The sequence below is a fragment of the Chlorocebus sabaeus genome, chromosome 7, assembly GCF_047675955.1.
Source record: "Chlorocebus sabaeus isolate Y175 chromosome 7, mChlSab1.0.hap1, whole genome shotgun sequence".
NCBI classification, from domain to species: Eukaryota; Metazoa; Chordata; class Mammalia; order Primates; family Cercopithecidae; genus Chlorocebus; species Chlorocebus sabaeus.
This window is the reverse complement of record NC_132910.1, coordinates 73,327,022-73,350,557: the sequence shown is the minus strand read 5'-3', so window position 1 is coordinate 73,350,557 and position 23,536 is coordinate 73,327,022. Positions and strand designations below refer to the sequence as shown.

At 34.7% G+C, this 23,536-nt stretch overlaps 1 protein-coding gene across 10 annotated transcripts in view; it reads right to left on the bottom strand.

The window, feature by feature from the left end:
- BLTP1 (bridge-like lipid transfer protein family member 1) overlaps positions 1-23,536 on the bottom strand; it is a 401,511-nt gene that overhangs the window by 41,839 nt on the left and 336,136 nt on the right. For 8 of the 10 annotated variants that reach the window (XM_073017605.1, XM_037991533.2, XM_007999715.3 and 5 more), the window contains 10 exons: positions 18,009-18,106; positions 14,449-14,634; positions 13,402-13,570; positions 11,294-11,505; positions 9,996-10,194; positions 5,800-5,859; positions 3,656-3,882; positions 2,800-3,000; positions 2,486-2,616; positions 1,077-1,200 (listed from right to left, as the gene is read on the bottom strand). In XM_073017605.1, coding sequence (XP_072873706.1) covers positions 1,077-1,200; positions 2,486-2,616; positions 2,800-3,000; positions 3,656-3,882; positions 5,800-5,859; positions 9,996-10,194; positions 11,294-11,505; positions 13,402-13,570; positions 14,449-14,634; positions 18,009-18,106 — 1,607 coding nt within the window. The remainder of the gene's footprint in view (positions 1-1,076; positions 1,201-2,485; positions 2,617-2,799; positions 3,001-3,655; positions 3,883-5,799; positions 5,860-9,995; positions 10,195-11,293; positions 11,506-13,401; positions 13,571-14,448; positions 14,635-18,008; positions 18,107-23,536) is intronic. The other 2 variants (XM_007999717.3, XM_073017609.1) reach the window with 1 other exon arrangement.

The following is a 23,536-nucleotide window of genomic DNA, read 5'->3' as shown; positions in this document are numbered from 1 at the left end:
CAGAATGCATATATCAGAAAAGATCAAAAATTAATTATCTAAGCTTCTACCTTAGAAAACTAGAAAAAAAGGGCAAATTAAATCTGAATTAAGCAGAAGAAAAGTGATAATAAAAATTAGAGCAGAAATAAAACAAACAGGAAATCAATAGAGAAAAATCAACAAAACCAAAGCTGGTTCTTTGAAAAGATCAATGAAATTGATAAGCCTCTAGCCAGGACAATTAAGAAAAAAAGAAAGACACAAATTACTAACATCAGCAATAAAGGAGGGTATACAACACAGACCCTACAGTTATTTAAAGAATACAGGAATACAGAGAACAAATCTATGCCCACAGATTTGATCACCTAGATGAAATAGACCGATTCCTTGAAACATACAATTTTCTAAAATGGAGAGAGGAAAGAGACAATCCAAATAGGCCTGCATTTATTAAAGGACTGGATTAATAACTTTACACAACAAAAAGCACCAGGCCCAGGTGGGTACACTTGTGAATTGATAACTCTTAACAAGTTATCTTTAATTTTAAAAATGAAGCAACAAAAGGGCAAAATGGTTTTTTTTAAAAAAGCTTTCTACTACTAGATTCAACTCTAATGGGACCAAGTAAACCTGCAAAAAATAAAGATTATAAAGTGCATTACAATGCCAATAGCTGACAGGTAAACTCTGACCTGGAAGAATGGGATAGGTGAAGAACAGACATCGTAAAAGTTTTCACATTTTTTGCAGAGTTCACATTAGAGACTAAAAAGAAGAGTGATTTCATGAAAGACAGACAAAACACAGTGTCTAAGGGCACAGACTATAGAGTCCTACAACCTAGGTTTGACTCTTGTCTTCCCCAGGATTACTGGCTGTGTAACTTTGGTCAAATTACTTGACCTGTGTCTCAGTTTCTTCATCTTTAAAACAGGAAAGTAACACAAGCTACTTCCTAAGGTTGTTGTTAGGATTTAATGGGTTATTAAATGTAAAGTGCTTTACATGGTACCTGGTACACAGTAGATATGATAGGAAAAAAATCAAGTGGTTTTGTCATCAGCATTGAAAGAAAAAAGAGAACTCACCCGCATACTGGACCTCCGTAATTTTTTACGAACATCTCTTCTAATGTCATTCACAGCCACAGATTCTAACTGTTGGTAACGTTGAATTTCCTGGTTTATGGTTCCTTCACTTGCACCTAATTTTCTGGATGCAAAACAAATATGGCAATTATTGTAAAGAAATAACAAAGTAAGATTGATTTTTACTTGCTCCTTTTTAATTCTTTCACTTGTCAGAATACCAAAGATGATTATGTACAGACAAGCCAAAACCCTCAATAAGTTTAACACTCATATTTGGCGAACTGTTAAGAAAACAAAAAACACCTTTCTCCAATGTTCTAGGAAATGTGTCTTATCCATTGCTGCATCAAGAGTCTCTCTGGCAATCTCATGAAAACCATAGACTCGCTCTGCAAAACAATGTCTGAATGTAAAATTCTACATATAATATAAGCCTCGGGTAAGATTTTGGAGGAAGGGTATATTTTGCTTCAAGTCATTTTTTCCCCTGAGAACAAAACTCACGTTGTAATGTAAGTCAACAGGAAAATGTGAATCACTGCATGATAACTTACAGACAAGTTTCGGACAATACCTTTTGCTGTACAAAATGCATATATTTGTGTAAGGTCCTTGATTGTTTAAAAAAAAAAAAGCACCAGTACAAGTGTATGCAGATTAGAAAAGATGAGGCATGACCATTACCTTTTGGGAAAATAAAACTGCAAAGTTTAGCAAGAAGAATATTTACTGCAATAGAGAAGTGTTACATAGTAATATCCAGCAGGCAACAGATAAAGATTAATGCATTTATTTATATATGCCTGTGAAGATACATATAAGAGTAAATACACATGTAAAGATACATATATGTGATATAAAGTCAGTCATAAAGCACTCAGAAATAAGTTGTGAAAAACACTAGGACACTAGGATTTCATGCCCTTTTTTTTTTTTTGGAGATGGAGTCTCGCTCTGTTACCTAGGCTGGAGTGCAATGGTGCAATCTCGGCTCACTGCAACCTCTTCCTCCCGGGCTCAAGTGATTCTCCTGCCTCAGCCTCCCAAGTAGCTGGGATTACAGGCATGCACCACCACAGCCAGCTAATTTTTGTATTTTCAGTAGAGACAGGTTTCACCATGTCACCCAGGCTGGTCTTGAACTCCTCACCTCAGGTGACCCACCTGCCTCGGCCTCCCAAAGTGCTGGGATTACAGGTATCAGCCACCACACCCAGCCTCATGCCTAACTTTATTACTAATGAGTGTATGATCTTGGCCAAATTATTAAACAACTCTGGACCCTGGTGATATCACAGATAAACTAAAGAGTTTGTATTAGACCAAATACAATTTCTTCCACTTTTAACATCTTATGATTCTAAAATTAGGGAACATTATGTCAAATTAAAAATCATTATACATACTTCAGATCATCTATTACTTTGGCCTGTTCATTCAGTTCTCTGATATCCACTATACGCTTCATAATTTTTCTTCCTCTAAGTTCTCCTGGCTGGCTAGCAGATGCTGCCTGTCTTCGATAATCTATGGCTTCCTGAAAAGTCAAAAGTGTATCTGTCAATACCACCCTCAAGTTACAAAGCAAATCTATACTATCACAAAATTAACACCTTAAATCAAAGCATGCAAGAATCAAAGCCATCTATATTAAGATTGGAATTCTCCATTGATTTAAATCCCTTCAATTTCATAAGGAATCTATTTAGTTGCCACCTACGTTTCCCCATGAGTGTGCTCTGCATGCTTTCAAATGGGACTGGCTAGACTGAGGGGAGCCCCACATCTCTGGGTCACACAGATACTCTGCAGGAACAGAATGGCGCTGATTTGGGGGTGTCAGGCCTAGTAGGTGATTTACAAGTCGCTGCCCAAAGGTGAGTTTGTGGCCATCTCCATTTACTGAACTTCCATCTGAACTCTAAGTAATAAACAGTAATATTAAATTTAAAAAAATTTCTTCCCAAGAACAAAACTCTTTCATGGTACAAAAGTTAAAAGATATTGAAAATAATTTTGAAAAATCAATACCAGAATGAAATCAAAGAATAAGTTGCTTTTTGCCACGAAATAACTTGAAACAACAGAATGTATAGTATAGATGAAAATACTATTTTTAAAATGTATCATTTCAATTTGTGTATGCACTTTGCTTTGAAATTCATCTTGAACATCTTTACTGAGATATAACTCACGTACCATAAAATTCACCCATTTAGTATATTCACAAAGTTGTACAACCATCATTAAAATCTTAGTTGGGAATATTTTCATCAGTCAGAAACCTCATACCTGTTAGCAGTTTATTCGCATTCCCCACCCTGCCCCACTCCCTACTCACTTCACTTTTAATATTATGTTACCTATAGATTAAAGTACAAGTTGGATGACAGTCAACATGTAGTACAGAACTCAATTAAAAGACAATATTATGAAATGTAGACACAGTGAACCACCACTCCCTTCTCTTCCTCCACAAATAGCAACTATAATATACTAAATAACACTCAACAAAAAACATCCCTGTCTCAGGGTAAAAGCCAATCCTGAAAAATTCTAACAGTGAGTTTACTTACAGTATGGATAGTGGGAGACATAGTATCAACTTCGTCCTCATCTGACAGGTCAGCTATGTTCACTGAATTTAAGTCAGCAATGTCATCTATGTCTTCCTCTCCTGTCAGTGTTGTAAGAGTATTGCCCAGAGCATTAAGCCTTTTGCCAATGTTAGGATCCATGTGAACATCGATCCCACACATTTTCCACAATACATTGAGTGTCCAGGTTCCAGCACTACTGCTTTCTGTTTAAATAAAGAAGTTGCATTTTTGGTAAGTCCTGAGTATAGAAATTGAAGTAACTTTACAAAGCAAATGGATGATGGCCACATACAATAACTAATGTCTTTTACTGCTAAACTTGTCAGAAACATCAGACTACAGGATTGATTTCTCTATGTGTACAGGGTGCATCTACTGTTTTCTCTATATAGCACCTACTTTTTTTCCCCTATGAACTACAGGTTCACTCCCTGACCCCAAGCTGATCCACCATCCTATAGCTATAGTAGGAACTGCCATGACCTTAGCTCATTAGATAGAATTAATTATGTAATTGTCCAGGTGAAGGTCAAAGTTGGAAAAATAAGATATTTTGCCTGGACTTGAGGAAAGGTTGGTCCTTCTCTAATGACTGAGGTTGGAGAAACAAGACTCCACGATGTTTCTTGCCATGTATAAGAAAGAGGTTATAAGTTAGAAGAAGAAAAAAAAAAAGTAGCCAAGAGGGGAACAAAGAAGCAAAGACAAGAGCTAGAAAGAGTCTTGGTGACAGTTTGGATCTTGGTTCTAGTAGTTCCTAAGGGCTCCTGAATTGAACTGGTTCCTTCTCTTCCCTAAAATAACCATGCCTAAGTTGAACTGTAGTCTGAAAATAACCTTTTAATAAGTATCCCCTTTTGGTTAATCTAGTCTAAGTGGGTTGTTGTCACTTACAACAAAAGTCCTGACAAGTATTTATTTGTGACCTCAGTTGAAAATTCTCTAACTTTTCCAGTTCTCTGTCAGACTCTAGGCCTTGGTGCTTTCTAAGGTAACTTAAGATGAGCACTAAGGCTAGGCTTGGGAAGGAAAACAGAGAACAGTAAGAAGAGACTGGCAATCTACTAACCTTAATCAATTTCTACCTCTCTCAACATTTTAAGAGCCCTTAAATAAGTATCTCTGTAGCTCACCCTGTCCAATTTTATAACAAGCAAAATAATAAAAATTTACATTGTGCTATCATCTTAGTCAAGACACATTACCACTTTCATAGTTACCTCCTAACTGGTTTCCTAGGTTTTTTTGCCCTCTAATCTTTGAAAGTGTTCCTTTGATAGTGTCGCCATTTGCCTTCTTGTTCAGAAACATTCAATGGCTAGCCCACTAAATCAAACTCCTTGGCATTTAACATTTTTCCATCTTTTTTTTTTTTATATAACTCTATTCTAGCTAAATTGGGCAAATCTGAATACTGTGCTTTAACATCATGATTCATGTTATATTATTCTCTCTGCCTGAATTTTCTCTGGCCCACATCTCCCAGTTTTTGTTTAAGAAAGATTTATCCCGTCCTTTGAGTGCTTGTTTAAATGTTTGTCTCTCCATCAAGTTTTCTCTGATCCCAGTACTCTCCCATATTTGAAAATATTCTCTTCCTTTTATACATTTCAATAGCAATGGGAATTTTATGTTTTATTGTACATATCACATATTTCAATGTAATTTTGCTGCATGTGCTTTAACTATATTGTAAGAATTTAAAAGTATGGAGGATAGAAAGTATATCTTATTCATTTTAATCTTTTCCAAAACATCTTGTAATATATATATGTCTACTGTATATATGTATAAAATATATAAATATATATGTTATGTATTATATATTGTATATTTGTATAAAAATAAATATACAATATATAAAATATATTAAAAATCATATATAATATATATTTTATATATATAAAAACACAGTGTCTGATTAATAATTGTTAAATACAAATGTTCTAATACAAGACAGTTTTTTTTTTTTTAAATTAGTGAACACCAGAATTAGCTTGGCCAAAAGATTTTCTTGCCATTAAAATAAAGGCAGAATTCTATCTAACACATAATTCTCTTGCCATTAAAATAAAGGCAGAATTCTGTCTAACACAAAATAATGCTGAATGTGAACCTACCAGCTGCTGCTTGTCCTGTAGTTCTTGAACATACTTCATAGGTGCCATCTGGAACTACACCTGTACAAAAATCACCCCAAAAATAGTTTTCAATGAAAATACATTTGTGATTATATATTGTACTCTTAATTTTTCACACAAGATTATTATCTAAATACAAAGAGGATTACTATCCTTCCTAGATTTTAGTTCTTAATCTTTGGAATGAAAGGGCTATCTTAATGACTCTGAAGATTGATTCCATATTTCACAATATTTTATTCTGTGATTTAAATAATTTAACTGCAGTTTTAGCTTTACTTTCTGCATGTGATTTCCTTATTTGAGTGACAACACCTGGCCAACTCTGACACTCTAGATGGCTTATCCAGTAATATCCAGGATGCTATGACAATTTGTTGTCATAAATGAATGGCACTTTGAGAATGCAAATGACTTAAAATAGAATTTTGGTAACTAAGAGCTACCATATTAAGTCAGACACATGATTCATCAGTCTTACCTTCTCTTTTGACATGGAACATTTTATAAGGAAAAAAATGGCTGAAGGTCATGATGTCAATCTCAAGATCATGCACCTGTCTCCAGAATATATCTACTTTAACTCTGAAACATTTACTACCACCTAGCTTTAATCTGGTAACCTCAGCTTCAAAAAAGATGTTAATTAAATTCAACAATTTTACACAGTAAAAGTGGAAACAACTTTTAAACAAAGTAAACTATAAATATAGAATAAGACCTTCCTCAGTTATCCTTAGAAGAAACTAAATATCAATTTAAACTTGAGTACATATATCTTTAATGTCCTTTTGAAACTCACTCTGAATCCTAAATTGGTATTCAAATGTTACTTAAATTTGAGCTTACTATTCATTTTCTAGGTAATTTGGCATTACATTTCTGTCTTTGAAAAAATTCAAAAGGGAAAAATCCTTCCAACTTAGAAATATTACAACTTAGTTTGTGAGAGAGGATCTACTTGTTATTAAGTTATGTTTTTTTAAAGACTGCCAATAACTTTAACATCTAAATTATACCTTTGAACTGTATAGTACCTGTGTCTCACATACAAATTCTAATTAAGAAATAACTAGATTTGGTTTTGGAGTATCACCCAATTCACCTTTGTAGTCATGGTTACAAATCTGAACAAGTAAGACCTACATTACCCTTTCAAATCCAAGAATGCTAGAATGAAAAGAAAACCCTTTGAAATCTGAACAATATAACTGAGGCCAAGTGAAAGGAAGAATTAGTAAATAAAAAGGGAGAAGAAAACTTTTAGGATTTCCTATCCCAGGAAGTAGTAGAGAATTTTTAAAAATTAAGCTTAAGGGCTAGGTGTGGTGGCTCACGCCTGTAATCCCAGTGCTTTGGGAGGTCAAGACCACAAGATCACTTGAGGCTAGGAGTTCAAGACCAGCCTGGGCAACATAGTGAAACTCCATCTATACAGGAAATTTAAAAATTGGCCAGGTATGGTGGCATGTGCCTGTGGTCCCAGCTACTTGGGGGGCTGAGACAGGAGGATTGCCTGAGCTCAGTAGTTCAAGGCTGCAGTGAGCTATGATGGCACCACTGCACTCCAGCCTAGGTAACACAGCAAGATTCTGTCTCTAAAAAGCAACAAAAAAATTAAGCTTAAAAAATGAATATATAAACTCATAGAATATAGAGCCATGATGAATGAATAAGGAATATTACGACTTTTAGAAGTAGATCTGAATCCTGAAAATGAGGACTAAGAAATCAACTAGTCTCTTCCCCATAATACCTGTGGTTTCTGTATCACAGACAGAATGATGATTTGGAGCAACCATTAGGATGAATACAGGATGGTAATTTTTCTGCCCTGATGACCAAATGCTACCCAGGTTTTAACAGACAGCTTGCAGACATCTAAACTTCTGATGGTTTATTTTGTCTAAATACACATTGATGATATTCACCTAATATTTACTATCTACTTAAATCATTCTTTGAACTCTTCCTATAGATTGTCCTTGATAATTTTTAATGCATTTTTCAACAAACATTATCACCTAGAGAAGAAATTTTACTGGGTCACCTTTTTTTCTAGAGTATGTTTTAAAAATGATCTGTTAAAAAAATTCAAAGGCATAATCCTACCATTCCTTATTTCTCTGCCCTATACACATCACCTTTGTCCAAAAATATTGAGGTATACTAATTACCAATAAAAACTATAAACTAGTAAACTCATTTGTCCATTTTATCATTTGGAATTTTTATCAATATGTCAATTACATAACTACTCTGCTTACCTCCTTCTAACCCCTTCCCAAGAAACCCAAACAATAAGCATGTTACAGAAGCATGTCATTTAGTCCCCTCTAAAACCCAAAAATAATTCTGATTATCATGATTACCAGCATGTTAGTGTTCTGTATTAACAATATATACTGAGGTGCTAAATTATTTGTTCATTTTTTAATGTATATTTCTGATTCTGAGTCTGAGCATATTTTTCATTTTATATTTCTTACACATTTGCCCTTTAAGATAAACTGTTAAGGAAATGGTTTACTTCCTTTTTTCCCAAATATATTCTACATATTTTAATAAATACAATGATGGTAAAGCTGTCACTGTAATAAAAATCACTGTTTAAATTTATTTTTGTCTTTTATTAAAAAAACAAAAGATATGTTTTAGTGATTAAAAAAATGTATAACTATTGTGTAAAATAATAAATCTATAAAGATTTCTGTTGTAGGCTAATATTGGTCTTTTGGATAATAGGCATGAGTATTTCCATATCAAGTTTCTCAGTAACCTGAAGTATTTCAAATAAGTCCTGGTATTTTACCTATAATTATCTAAACGCAAAGCATTTGATGGGGTTCAGTACACACTGCCTTCCAAATTGGTACCTTTTCCTATGGAAGGTATTTTAAACTGAAGCAATTTGAGAAGCAGCAGATGCAGGAAGGACTTTGACTTTCCTCTGAAGCAGGTCATATGACCTACATGTGAGAGATACCCTTCCTATACCCAGAGGAAAGGAGCATCCTCATCTCCAAAGTGGAGGGACACTGAGAGCAATCTGAACAAATAGGCCTTGGTTAGTTTCCCCCAGTTTACTATCCTTAACTCGTACCCCTTTTTATTTTCTCACATTGCTCTACAACTCTCTACTCTTCATCAAACGTAGCATAAAAATACTCAGGTTTAACCATTTATTTGGATCTTCGTTTCCTTATGAAGGCTCCATGTCACAAAAAAACCTCATACTAAATAAACCTCTATGCTTTTCTCTCATTAATTGGTCTTTTACTACACAAGCCCCAGCAAAAAGCCTAAAAGGGTAATAGGAAAAGATATTTTTCCTTCCCTACACATCAAAACCAAGAATTTTTCATTCATTTTGAATGCTAAAACTTCAATTTTTGTAAAAATAATAGAAGGTTTTCCCATTCCTCAAAGAAAATGGGAACTAGAAAGATTTCCCTCTAGTGGAGAGAGGAAAAAATTACATAAACAATGGGCTACCGCTTTCTAAAAGGAAAGTAATTTAGTTTACAAGATTGAGGAATTTTAGTTCACAACGTTTTAACTCCTTATTTATAATTTTTCTTTATTATTAATATTAATGATGCTTTACCAGCTCTACTGTAATAAATATAAAAATACATACAAATAAATACCATATCTTCAATATGGCCTATAAACACAGTGTTAGTTATACACAACCTTGAATATTATGGAATTGCAGGAATTCACATTACACTCTGCATGCCTACAAATTTGAACATGTGGATTTATTCATGTCAATATTAATTAAGGCTGGAGTTCCTGGTCCTGGCTATTTACAACCTGTTCTGTGTTTTATGTTGAGTTGAATATGATACATTTATCATTTTCTTTCAAGATTCTGATAGGACAAAAATGCTTTATCTGGTCAAACATGGATCAATTATAGGAAAAGTCAGGGATTGTGTAAACATTCAAATGTTATACTACCAAAAAGAATGCCTGGTTGGTTTACTTCCCAAAACTACTCAATGATGTAGTTTTTCACGAATACGGTTTGTTACCTATAACTAGAAATAGCTTTCCTTCTCGAAGTCTAAAAACATTGCTATATCTAAACATCTTTTAATTTTACAAATGGAGACTTAATGGTTTATTTTTTAAGTTCTAAACTGTATGTAGAAATAAAAGACACTCACAGGCATTCATCACTAAATCCCCACGAATTTCTGGTTTCCAGTCATCCCATGATGTCTCAAATCCATCAGCAAAACGGATACAAAAGTTTTTGAAATGCCCTTTGCTAACCAGAGACTCTGAAGAGCACGCAGTGATGAGAGTACTTTCAATGGTTAATACCAAAGCAGAACCAGTGTCAAGGTCTCCAGTATGATTAGACTGCAAAATACATTAAAGAAGAAATAAGAAAAAGGTGACAATTTTTTAAACTTATAAATCCTCACAGGATTCATAGGAATAGAAATCTAGAAAGCGTCAAGACTAGATATGTTCATTAAAGAGCAGCTTAGAAAGATGCCTTTTAAAAATTAAATTGCTCAAGTGAAATGTACTTGCCATGTGCATTTTTTTTTGTTACTTAACATACAAAGGGCTATCTGTATTTCTATCTCAAGCCTCTCTTTTAGTTGTGGGGAGACGCTCTCACTATGCCACCCACCTGTGGTGTTTATGGCCTTCCTAGGCCCAGCCCATCATGCTATTAAAAAACTACATTTCAGTTCCTGAAACACAAACATACCAATGCCGCCCATCCGCAGCCCAAAGTTTTTCTTAAAACTCTTACCAAACAAAATCCTAAAAGATAAATTAATTCAACAACTGGTTACAAGTTATTAAGGTAAATTATAACAGTAAAATGTGGATCTCTGTATTCTACTGCTAATAACTGTTACTTCTTGGCCTGACAGATGTTCATAGCCCTCTCTCTCTCTCATACACACATGTGCATGCAGTTACATATTCCTGAGAATTGGTCCTAAGTTGCAAAGAGAAAATTCCTGCTTTACGTATACACTGCTTTGAAGTTTCATTACCATTAAATATTATAGTATAAAAGCATTTTGGAATTCCCTACTCTATTGCAGGTAAGTTTATTAAACAGTATTCTTAAATGTCCTTTAATTTCCATCTTATAAACCAGTCCATACCAATGACTTCCTTGCTAAAAAAGAAAACAATAAAATGACTCTGAAACTAAGCTTCTATTTATGAAGGTAAAAATTAAGAGTTATCTGGTGAGTATCAATCTTATCACTATTCTGAAGCATATAAGAGTGCTGCAGAGAAAAGTCCCATGAGATTCAGATTTAATACATTGAGATGAATAATGGTTGAAGGAATTCAATCTTACTTGCTACCTACTAAACAGTTATAAACCGTTATACTGAAAAATGTATTGTTATACTCTAAATAGTTAGAAATGGTTATGTAGAAATGCCTGGCTCTTAATCCTGGAATATGACTTGACTTTTTGTACCTGTGCAGTATTTGTGATAGGTAGGCAAATTCCCAGATCATTGACAGTGAGCTGGAGGAAAAGAGTCCCAAAGGCCTGGGCTGATGTTTGCTGGATACCAGGTAGCATATCTACTACTTCCTTTGTAGCCATATGAATATCCTTATGTAAAGCCATTCGTTGTTCATTCCAGTTGTCGTAGGCAGCCTTATAATTCAGCCAAAACAGCACAGCTTTTGATAATTAAGGCACGGCAAAAAGAAAATTAAAATCAACACTGTAAATCTATATGTTAAGTAAAGTTCAAAAGCTGCAAAATCCTGTTGCTTAATAAAAATTACACCCAGAAAACTGTAGCATTAGAATTAGGAAAGATCTAAGAGGACATATAGTCATCATTTTTTAAATAACAAATGAAAAAATAAAACAGCAGGCAACCACATAATGGCACAAGGAAGAAGAAAATCCAGGTCTGTTCATTCACTCTAACTTATTTGTGAAATGCCTATTATATGTTAGGTACTGGGATGGAATAACAAATGAAAACAGATATGGTACTTAACTTCATCTGTAGAGCTGTTACTTCTTTTAAAATTCTTTAAGGTACATAATGCTAGGAACATACCATTAAAAGGATCTGATTTACAGAGAAAAGTCAAAGATGTTTGAGTTTGTTAAACAGAAACAAACCTTAAGGCAAACCTTCATTTCATGGCAGTGTATAGATGGAGGAGCCTCTAAAAAGGACATAAAGATGGAGAAGCCAGAGAAATAGGAGGAAAAGCAAATGCAGGTTCAGCATCCCTAATCTGAAGTCCAAAATCCCAAAACTTTCTGAATGTTGATATGATGCCACAAGTGGAAAATTCCACATCTGAACTCATGTGAGACTGCAGCCAAAATGCCGTCAAAACTTTGTTTCATGCACAAAATTATTTAAAATACTTTATAAAATTATCTTCAGGCTATGTGTTTAAGGTGTATATGAAACGTAAATGGATTTCATGTTTAAACTTGGGTCCCAGCCCCAAGATATCTCATTATGTATACATAAATATACCAAATCTGAAAAAAATCCAAAATCTGAAACACTTCCTGTCCCAATTATTTTGGAGAACCAGTACTCAACCTGTTTTGTGTCAAGGACACCGAAAGTACAAAATACTTTAAGGAGCTGATAAAAGCTGATGAGAGGTCAGTAAAATGAGAACTGAAAAACATATATATGGGATTCAGTAAAATAAAATGTTATCTCTAATCTCCAAAACGGCAATTTTCTAACGAGATTCTGTTACTAGCCTACGTCCATCACTGATGGAGATCTTAAATGGCTTCTTAAACGGCTCCTCATTACTTCTAAAATACAGTTCAAATATATTTGCCCAATCCACATTAATTAGACCTTTTCTACCTGTTCAGCCTTCTTTCCCATTATTTTCTTCTATGAACCTGCTATATTTTGTTAGACTTATGTGTTTAAACACATTCATTCATATTCTCTCTCATTCAATGTTTATTTGGTTCTGATTGTATGCCAGGGACTATTCTAGGCCCTGGGATATAAAAGTAAATTTCATTTCCTTATCTCCCTGGTGAACGCCTAATTAAAAGTCAAATCAAGAATTAGTTTCTCCTCTAAGAAGTGTAGGCAAAGATAGAGAATTCCTCAGAACCAAGAACACATCTCTAACTCCACTGTGTAGTCTACTTTGTTTTCTTTTCCACTGGACTGACAGGTCCTTGAGGGCAGGGATACTGCTATTTTTGTAATCCACTTCTAGACTGTATATGATAAATGTTTATAGAATATAAAAATAAACACAGTGCCAAAACACAAATGGGTACATTAATTATCAAAACAAAAAAATTCAGCATTACAATTATATAATCTGAATCAGACACTCCTATGTATCCATGCAGAGGGCAAAATAACTTTAAAATGTAAAATAACTTTTAAAACTGAAGGGAAAAAGCAAGAATTTTGTTTTGTTTTGTTTTGGATACGCACATTTCAGGTTTAGGAACCATTTCTTGTCAAGCATTTACACCAGTAAACTACAAGATTTTTATCTAGCATTAACAAAACATTCCTAGATCCCGGAGGATAGTAGTCATTGACTTTATCTTACCTCTATCAAAGGCCACAGGCTGTGCATAAACAATTGGTCTATTCAAAGTAATAAGCACAGCTTCCCTATCTGAAGAACCACTGATTTCTTCTCGGAGGGCATTTCTTAATCCAATTCTGGTTTTAAAATAGGCAACCTGATGAAAATCAGAACCAGCTTCCTCATAAACCTAAAATAAAATTTAAAGCTCAATAAAATAAAATAATGGGAAAAGTTTTAATATAAAACTAAACACTGTTAATGGAATTATTCACCAAAAAAACTGTATTACATTTTTTTTCAATTTCAGCTGTTAATGTATATTCCTTATACTCAGTACCATAAACACTTGAAATTAATATACAAAATAGCCATGCAAGAGGTAAATATGAAGTCATAGATAAACTTTATATAAAAGTTAGGATGAGGTCCATATTCTAAATGGCAATGTATTAAAAATTTTAAAATAATTAGAACCTCTAAAAATGTTTCCATTTGAAAAAATTACTTTTAGTAGAGATGACAAGAAGTTTTTGTTCATTTTTCCCTCACATCTTTAATGCAGCAATTCAGTTTTGAAACTGTGACTGGCATTTTTCTATTTGGTTCTTCAAAGAGGAAAAAAGACTAAAATCTACATAATAATTTTTGGCAAAATAAAAACAAATCTCCAATAAGCTGTGAACATTCATTTTTATACAACAGAGAATCTAACTGCATTTTTTAACTTTATTTAACATTACTATATGCAGAACTTGCTAATATTCTACAGGAAAGGTGTATGCTTAACATTTTAAGAACTGACTAAAATAAAAAAAGATACAAGCAAATGCTTATGAAGATACTGGATTTTTATGTGAGCGCATCTGCACTAAATCATCGCAACATGCACTTACAATATTTGACAAAAGGCCAAGGTAAATGAGTTTCATTGAATTTATAATCAGAAACTTTAGGAACTTAAACTAAACATTTTTGTAAATATAATAATACATCAGTTAAAGTAGTTAAAATTGATGTGCAAAATTTAAAAGCCATAGTTCTAACATCAACATATTCTGTACTCACCTGATGTTTGACAATTTGTCCTAATGCCAGATTTAAATCCACCTGGCATTTGCCAAATAGTTTCAGATAGCTGCTACTTCCTGGTGAAGCTTTGGTTTGAAGTCGGTTAGAAAGTTCCAGTTCAATCAATCCAGTTTCAAATCTTACAGCTCTCATTGATGGAGTAGTGGCCGTTACTTGAATACCCTAGCAGATTATATGTTAGGAGGGAAAAAATGAATCTTAAATCAACAACATATACCTACTCAAAAGTAGTCTTTCAGTATATGATAAATAAAATAGTCATGTTTTAAACCATGGAGATAATGTGGTTTTGGTTCTAGACCATTGCAATGAAGTGGGTCACACAAATTTTTTTGTTTCCCAGTGCATATAAAAAGTTATACTATAGTCCATTAAATGTGTAATACCATTATGTATAAAAAACATTGTATATACCTTAATTTTAAAAATACTTTGACGGGGCATGGTGGCTTACGCCTGTAATCCCACCACTTTGGGAGGCTGAGGCAGGTGGATCACTTGAGGTCAGGAGTTTGAGACCAGCTTGGCCAACGTGGTGAAACCCTGTCTCTACTAAAAATACAAAATTAGCTGGGCATGGTGGTGCATGCCTGTAATCCCAGCTACTCAGTTGGCAGAGGCAGGGGAATAGCTTGAACCAGGGAATAGGAGGTTGCAGTGAGCCGAGATCACGCAACTGCACTCCAGCCTGGAGACAGAGCGAGACTCTGTCTCAAAAACAAAACAAAACTTTATTGCTAAAAAATGCCAACAATCATCTGAGCTTTTAGTGGGTTGTAATCTTTTTGCTAGTGGAGGGTCTTGCCTTGATGTTGATGGCTGACTGATTATGGTAGTGGTTGTTGAAGGCTGGGGTGACTGTGGCAGTTTCTTAAAATAAAATAACAGAGGTTTTTGTCATTGATTGACTCTTCCTTTCATGAAAGACTTCTCTGTAGCATGTGATGCTGTTTGATAGCATTTTCCCCACAGCAGAACCTCTTCCAAAGTTACAGTCAGTCCTTTCCAAACCCTGCCCCTGCTTCATCAACTAAGTTTATGGAACATTCTAAATCCTCTGTCATTTCAACAGTGTTTACAGCATCTTCACCAGTAGATTCTATCTGAAGATATAATTTCTTTGCTCATCCATAAGAAGTAACTCTTAACCCACTCAAGTTTTATCATGAGATTGCAGCAATTCAGTCCCATCTTCAGGCTCCATGTTTAATTCTAGTTTTCTTGCTATTTCCACACTAGCTGCATTTACTTCCTCCACTGAAGTCTTGAGTCCCTCAAAGTCATCCAGAGAGTTGGAATCAACTTGTTCCAAAGTCCTAGTAATGTTGATATTTTGACCTCCTCTCATGAATCAATATGTTCTCCCTTCCAGAAGGTTTTCTATTTACTTTGCCCAGATCCATCTGAGGAATCACTATCTATGACAGCTGTAGCCTTACAAAATGTATTTCTTAAATCATACACTTGAAAGTTGAAATTACTCAATTCATGAGCTGCAGAAGAAATGTGTTAGGCATAAAAATGTTAATTTCCTTGTAAATTTTCACCAGAGCTCTTAGGTGACCAGGTGCATTGTCAGTGGGCAGTAATATTTTAAAAGGACTCTTTGTTCTGAGCAGTAGACCCATAGTGGACTTAAAATATTCAGTGAACCATGTTGTAAAAAGATGTGCTGTCATTAAGACTTTGTTGTCCCACTGATAGAGCATAGGCAGAGATTTAGCATAATTCTTAAGGGCCCTAGGATTATCAGAATGGTAAATGAGCACTGGCTTCCACTTGAAGTCACCAGCTGCACTTGACCCTAACAAGAGTCAGCCTATCCTTTGAAGCCAGGCATTGATTTCTCTCTAGCTATGAAATTCCTAGCTAGCATCTGTTTCCCATAGAAGGCTACATGGAAAAATCCGTCGTTTTGTGTAACCACCTTCATCAATTATTGTAGCTTGATCCTCAGTTTGCACTTTTATGTTACGAAGACAGCTTCTTTCCTTAAACGTTATGAACCAATCTCTGCTAGCTTCCAAGTTTTCCTTTGCAGCTTCCTCACCTCTCCCAGCCTTCACAGAATTGAAGAAAATTAGGGTGTTGCTCTGGATTAGGTTTTAACTTAGGGGAACATTGTGGCTGGTCTATCCACACCATTCAAACTTTCTCCATATCTGCAATGAGGCTGTTTGGCTTTCTTATCATTCTTGTGTTCATTGGAGTAGCACTTTTAATTTTGTTTAAAAACTTCACCTTTGCATTCACAACTTGGCTAACTGTTGCAAGAGACCTAGCTTTCAACCTGTCTTGGCTTTTGACATACCTTCCTCACCAAGCTTAATCATTTCTAGCTTTTGATTGAAAGTGAGAGATGTGCAACGACATTTAACGATTCAGTATGCTATCCTACATTGGTGCAGTTCCTGGCGCCCCCTAAACAATTACCACAGCAACATCACAGATTTCTGATCACAGATCATTATAACAGACATATAATACTAATGAAAAAGTTTGAAATATTGCGAGAATTAGAAAAATATGACACACAGAAAGCGAATATATGCTATTGGAAAAATGGCACCTTCAATTCGTAAAAAAAAACCTCAACCTGTGAAATACAATAAAGTGAAGTGCAATAAAACCAGGTATGCCTGTACAGGATATGTCTAATGAACTGATAAAACTGGCAACATTAATTTCTCATGTTAGTCGCAATTTTTAACCCATTATGTTTCATTTTGATATTTTGTATTTAAAATTTAGTGTACAATGGATTGAATACATTAAATGCAATTAAATAACTTTTATGAACACCAGTATCTTAAACATTGGAAATATTAAGTTTTCTATTAAAATAATATAGTCTTTGTTTTGTTTTGTTTTGTTTTTTAAGACAGGTCTCACTGTGTTGCCCAGGCTGGAGTGCAGTGGCACAACCAGAGCTCACTGTAGCCTTGAACTTCCAGACTGAAGCAATCCTCCTGCCTTAGCCTCCAAAGTAACTGAGACTACAGGTGTATGCCACCCACCTGGCTAATTTTTATGTTTTTTCAAATTTTTTGTAGAGACAAAGTCTCTGTGTTGCCAGGGCTGGTCTCGAACTCCTGGGCTCAAGCAATCCTCCTGCCTCAGCCTTCTGAAAGTAATATAGTTAACTGGAAAAGTGAATAAAATATTTCTTGCAGAGTAAATTATAACAGCAGTACTTGAAGAAAAACAAAATGTTCATCAGAAGGGAGTGGTTGAATAAATTGTTACAACTGTACAATATATAATACAGATGTTCAAGAAGATAAAACTAACCTAATTATACTAATATGGAAAGGTATCCAATGTATAAATATATGCATATATAAAAATACTAACAGGAAAAAAGGCCTAAAGAATATTAAAATAATACTGTTAAAGCTTTTTCTCTGAGTGGATGGAGTTATAGATCATTTTTATTTTCTGTTTGGTAATTTATGTAAGATAGAAATTTTCTATAACAAGCATATATTAATGGATTAGAAAAGTTTTTATAAAAGTATCATTATTATTTATGTTACCTTGAACTGCAAGTTTAGGGAATAGAGGAGGATTTTAGGCTTATCTCCATCTGCTGTTCCATCATGTTCATTCCAGAGAGGAATAGGCTGCTCCCCACCTAAAGGAAAGAAGGGTTTGGGACAATTTTTTTTTTTTTTTAAGGAAAAAAGTAACTATTTTGTGCATTTAAAAAAAAATCGTCACAAAATATTTTCTTTTTCCCGACCACTGATAGAGAAATCTTTACCTAAGTTACATTTAACTGAGGCAGATATATGAAAGATAGGGATAATTCTGCATATGTAGACATTTATTAATAACATTTTATATTCAATGAAAACATTGTATGTATTATTGAACCAAAACATATGTTTATACATCTCAGAAAACACATTTGAGGGAAAAAAGTAAACGGGACTAATTTCTTCAACTAATAATGTGAATTCTGTTGCAGGGGCCCTGGTGATAAAGTTACTATTAAGAGAGCATTTTTTTTTTTCTTTCTTTTTTTTTTTTTAATTTATTTATTATTATTAAACTTCAAGTTGTAGGGTACATGTGCACAATGTGCAGGTTTGCTACATATGTATACTTGTGCCATGTTGGTGTGCTGCACTCATCAACCCGTCATTTACATAAGGTATAACTCCCAATGCAATCCCTCCCCCCTCCCCCCTCCCCATGATAGGCCCCGGTGTGTGATGTTCCCCTTCCCGAGTCCAAGTGATCTCATTGTTCAGTTCCCACCTATGAGTGAGAACATGCGGTGTTTGGTTTTCTGTTCTTGTGATAGTTTGCTAAGAATGATGGTTTCCAGCTGCATCCATGTCCCTACAAAGGACACAAACTCATCCTTTTTTATGGCTGCATAGTATTCCATGGTGTATATGTGCCACATTTTCTTAATCCAATCTGTCACTGATGGACATTTGGGTTGATTCCAAGTCTTTGCTATTGTGAATAGTGCTGCAATAAACATACGTGTGCATGTGTCTTTATAGCAGCATAATTTATAATCCTTTGGGTATATACCTAGTAATGGGATGGCTGGGTCATATGGTACATCTAGTTCTAGATCCTTGAGGAATCGCCATACTGTTTTCCATAATGGTTGAACTAGTTTACAATCCCACCAACAGTGTAAAAGTGTTCCTATTTCTAAGAGAGCATTTTTATTTTATTTTTATTTTTTTTGCCTGGGCAATGTGGCATACACAAAATAATGTTCTAATATCTTAATATCTTACTTCTGTTTCCACTTCTCTTTCCACTGATTTGAAAACATTCTGCCTGCCTATCTTTCAAATATTCTGTCTTAAAATGATTAATCTTTTTGTACACATGTTGAGTTTATCATCATCCCAGGGAGTCTGTATAGGTGGGATGGAATTTTTTTTTCTCCTATTAGGGACCACAAATATTATCAAAATAACTAAGAACCAAATAGATAAAAAGCAGATTTTGTTTGTTTTGAAAGGGAAATTAATCTTTTTTGGGCTTTTGAAATTTAGAGGTCAAAATCTATTCAATTAATACTATGATAAAAATATTTTTTAGTTTTCTACTAGAACAGAAAATAGGAAGAAAATAGAGGCAGCAGTCAACATAAGGTACATCCAAGACAAGACCGAGAAAAGGTAGACAAGGACATAATTTGGCCCCTCAAAAAAGACCTTTGTACATAAAGATGAATAAATACACCAGAAAGAGAATGAAAGAATGATATGAATGAAGAGATGGGAAGTAAAGTATTAAGGATTTGTGGATCAGTTATACCAGAACATATTAATTAACATATATTTGGGCCAGGCACAGTGGCTTATGCCTTAATCCCAGCACTTTGGGAGGCTAAGGTGGGTGAATGACCTGAGGTCAGGAGTTCAGGACTAACCTGGCCAACATGGAGAAACCCCATCTCTACTAAAAATACAAAAAATCAGCTGGGTGTGGTGGTGGGCACCTGTAATCCCAGCTACTCAAGAGGCTGTGGCAGGAGAATCACTTGAACCCAGGAGGCGGAGGTTGCAGTGAGCCGAGATGGCGCCACTACATTCCAGCCTGAACGACAGAGACTGGCTCAAAAACAAAACAAAACAAAAAACCATGTATTTGTATTTTGGAAGAATAAACTATATGTGTCTTTGTAAACTGTATGTGTCTTTGTACACTTAGTGCCTACCTGTAGGCTTGTATCTTTCCTCCCTGAGCTATCCTTCTCTAAAATATATAGCACACAGATTACATTTTCTTTTCTCCAACTTATACTTAAGTACTTCTCTCTGCCTAACTCAAATCTACAATCATCCCTTACCTAAGCCTCATCACTGATGACCCTACATATATGTATGCATGTATTGTGTGTATATAATATTACCCACCTCCCAACCCAGCTATCAAGTGCCTCTTCCCATCTCTGTTGTCTCTATCTTCCATCTACTACCAGGAAAGCTTCTGCTGTCTTACATTATGCTTTTCATTTCCCTGATTCTAACTTCATTTGCATATGGCTTTTTGTTGCCATTATTATTTTGAAATCTCAAATTCATTCATTCCTTTGATCCAGTAGTAGATGGTGTTTAGCTTACTTTTCAATGCTATTTCCAAAACATTAAACTACTACTCTCTCTGCTTTTATCATTTGAATTCTAAACCACAGCCCTCTTACACATCCCTGTTCCTTGAGCTCACTTTCCTTAAATGACTTTATCCCCTCACTTACATTCTGTTCTTATTCATTTTTTACTCCTAGGTAGATATGTGTAAATTCTAATACCTAATATTTGCTTACTGAGTGCGTATATGTATCAATTCTAATACCTAATATTTGAGTGCTTACTAAGTGCCAAGTGCTATTCTAAGTTCTTTATCACATTTTGTTTATTCAAACTCTTTCTGATACACCCTTATCAGCATTTGGTCCTTCCTTCCTCCATGATGTTTGCCAAAAAATACACGTTTCTGTTATATTAATTTATCTAGACAGCAATTTCCCTAATTAAAGAATTCTTAAGGCGAAGGGCCATATATATGCGGATCCTAGCAAGCAGTACCTTAGCTAACCCTCAGTGTTTTCCTGAATGCAATGATTAAGCACCTACGTTGCTTGGTGATCCAACTCTTCATCTTCTGTCATTTCTCCAATTACTGTGAGTCTTTATAATTTTCCTCATATTCCCACAATTCTTGTCTCATTCTCAGTAAATAAATGTGCCTTTCAGTCCCAGTTTCTTGCTATTTTCTTTCATCAAGCTGTCCCTCTCTTTTGAAAGGCACTCAATCATCAAAAAGTAGAACTTAATCAAGCATCAGGTCAAATCATTTCTATGCCTCAATACATCCTCTATTTGTACTACTTAACTTCTTCATTCATCAAAAGTTCATTGAAATGTTTTTATTATTATATATTCAAATACCTAATGTTCTAAACAGAAGTATAAATTCAATAAGTCTGATAATTTTTACCCACATATCCTTGTAATTTGCTCATCACCTAGTTTGGGGTCATATGTTTTTAAAGTTCTGAATAAGTAACTATGGAATGGATTATAGGATCTTTTATGTTTTCCAAGATACAGTTGCAATTTCTACTCTGAAATACAGAATGAGTTATGTTATACAGAGGAAAATATTACATGAAATAATGTCTACATTTTGAGGATTTGTTAGAATACTGCCACTAAAAATTGTTTATGACTCTATGTATATCTTGACACTTTCTAACAGGATGGGTGAGATTAAGCTAGGAGAGTTCTTAGTTTCTCTTGGCTCTATAGGCAAGACCATGGTTCAGGTTACTTAGGAATCCTCATGAGATACAACAAACACAACACAATAGGTGAGCAAATAAAAACTACGTGATTCTAATTTTGAAAGTTAGCTGTCTTATCTATTTGTTCAATTAAATAATAAAAAATATTTTCTCTAAGTAATAAGAATCAAAACAAATCTGAAGAAAATATCAATCTACTATTATGATCTATCTATGTATCTAATACTGGTTACTCTTGTCTTTTTTCTTCAACCTTTTATATTAAGTTCTGTAGGATGTGCATGTTTGTTACATAGGTAAATGTCTGCCATGGTGGTTTGCTGCACATGTCAACCCATCACCTAGGTATTAAGCCCAGCATCCATTAGCTATTCTTCCTTATGCCCTCCCTCCTGCTGTCCCCGCCGACAGGTCCCAGTGTGTGTTGTTTCCCTCCCTGTGCTCATGTGTTCTCATTGTTCAGCTCCCACTGATAAGTGAGAAAATGCAGTGTTTGCTTTTTTGTTCCTGCATTAGTATGCTGGGGATAACAGCTTCCAGCTCCATCCATGTCCCTGCGAAGGACATGATCTCATTCCTTTTTGTGGCAGCACAGCATTCCATGGTGTATATGTATCACACTTTCTTTATCCAGTCTATCATTGGTGGACACTTGGTTGATTCCATGTCTTTGCTATTGTGAATAGTGATGCAATGAACATACGCATGTATCTTTACAATAGAATGATTTATGTTCCTTTGGGTATATACCCAGTAATGGGATTGCTGGGTCAAACGGTATTTTTGCTTCTAGATTTTTGAGGAATTGCCACAACACTGTCTTCTACAATGGGTGAACTCATTTATGCTCCTAACAACAATATGAAAGCATTCCTTTTTCTCTGCAACTTCGCCAGTATCTCTCGTTTCTTGACTTTTTAATAATAGCCATCCTGACTATTGTGAGATAGTATCTAATTGTGGTTTTGATTTGCATTTCTCTGATGATCAGTGACGCTGAGCTTTTTTCATATGTTTGTTGGTCACATAAATGTCTTCTTTTGAGAAGTGTCTGTTCATGTCCTTTGCCCACTTTTTAATGAGTTTTTTTTCTTGTAAATTTAAATTCCTTATAGACTCTGGATATTACATCTCTGCCAGATGGATAGATTTCAAAAACTTTTCCCCATTCTGTCTGTTTACTCTGATGGTAGTTTCTTTTGCTGTGCAGAAGAAGCTCTTTAGTTTAATTAGATCATATTTATCCATTTTTGCTTTTGTTGCAATTGCTTTTGGAGTTTTCATCATGAAATCTTTGCTGGTGCCTATGTCCTGAATGGTATTGTCTAGATTTTCTTCTAGGGTTTTTATAGTTTTGGGTTTTACATTTAAGTCTTTAATCCATCTTGAGTTAATTTTTGTATAAGGTGTAAAGAAGGGGTCCAGTTTAAATTTTCTGCATATGGCGAACCAATTTTCTCAGCACCATTTATTAAATAGGGAATCCTTTCCCCATTGTTTTTTGTCAGGTTTGTCAAAGATCAGATGGTTGTAGGTGTGTGGTCTTATTTCTGAGTTCTCTATTCTGTTTCATTGGTCTATGTGTCTGTTTCTATAACAGTACAATGCTGTGTTAGTTACTGTAGCCTTGTAGTATAGTTTGAAGTCAGGCAGTGTAATGCCTCCAGCTTTTTTCTTTTTGCTTAGGACTGTCTTGGCTATTTGGGCTCTTTTTGGTTCCACGTGAATTTGAAAATCGATTTTTCTAATGTTGTAAAGAATGTCAGTGGTAGTTTTATG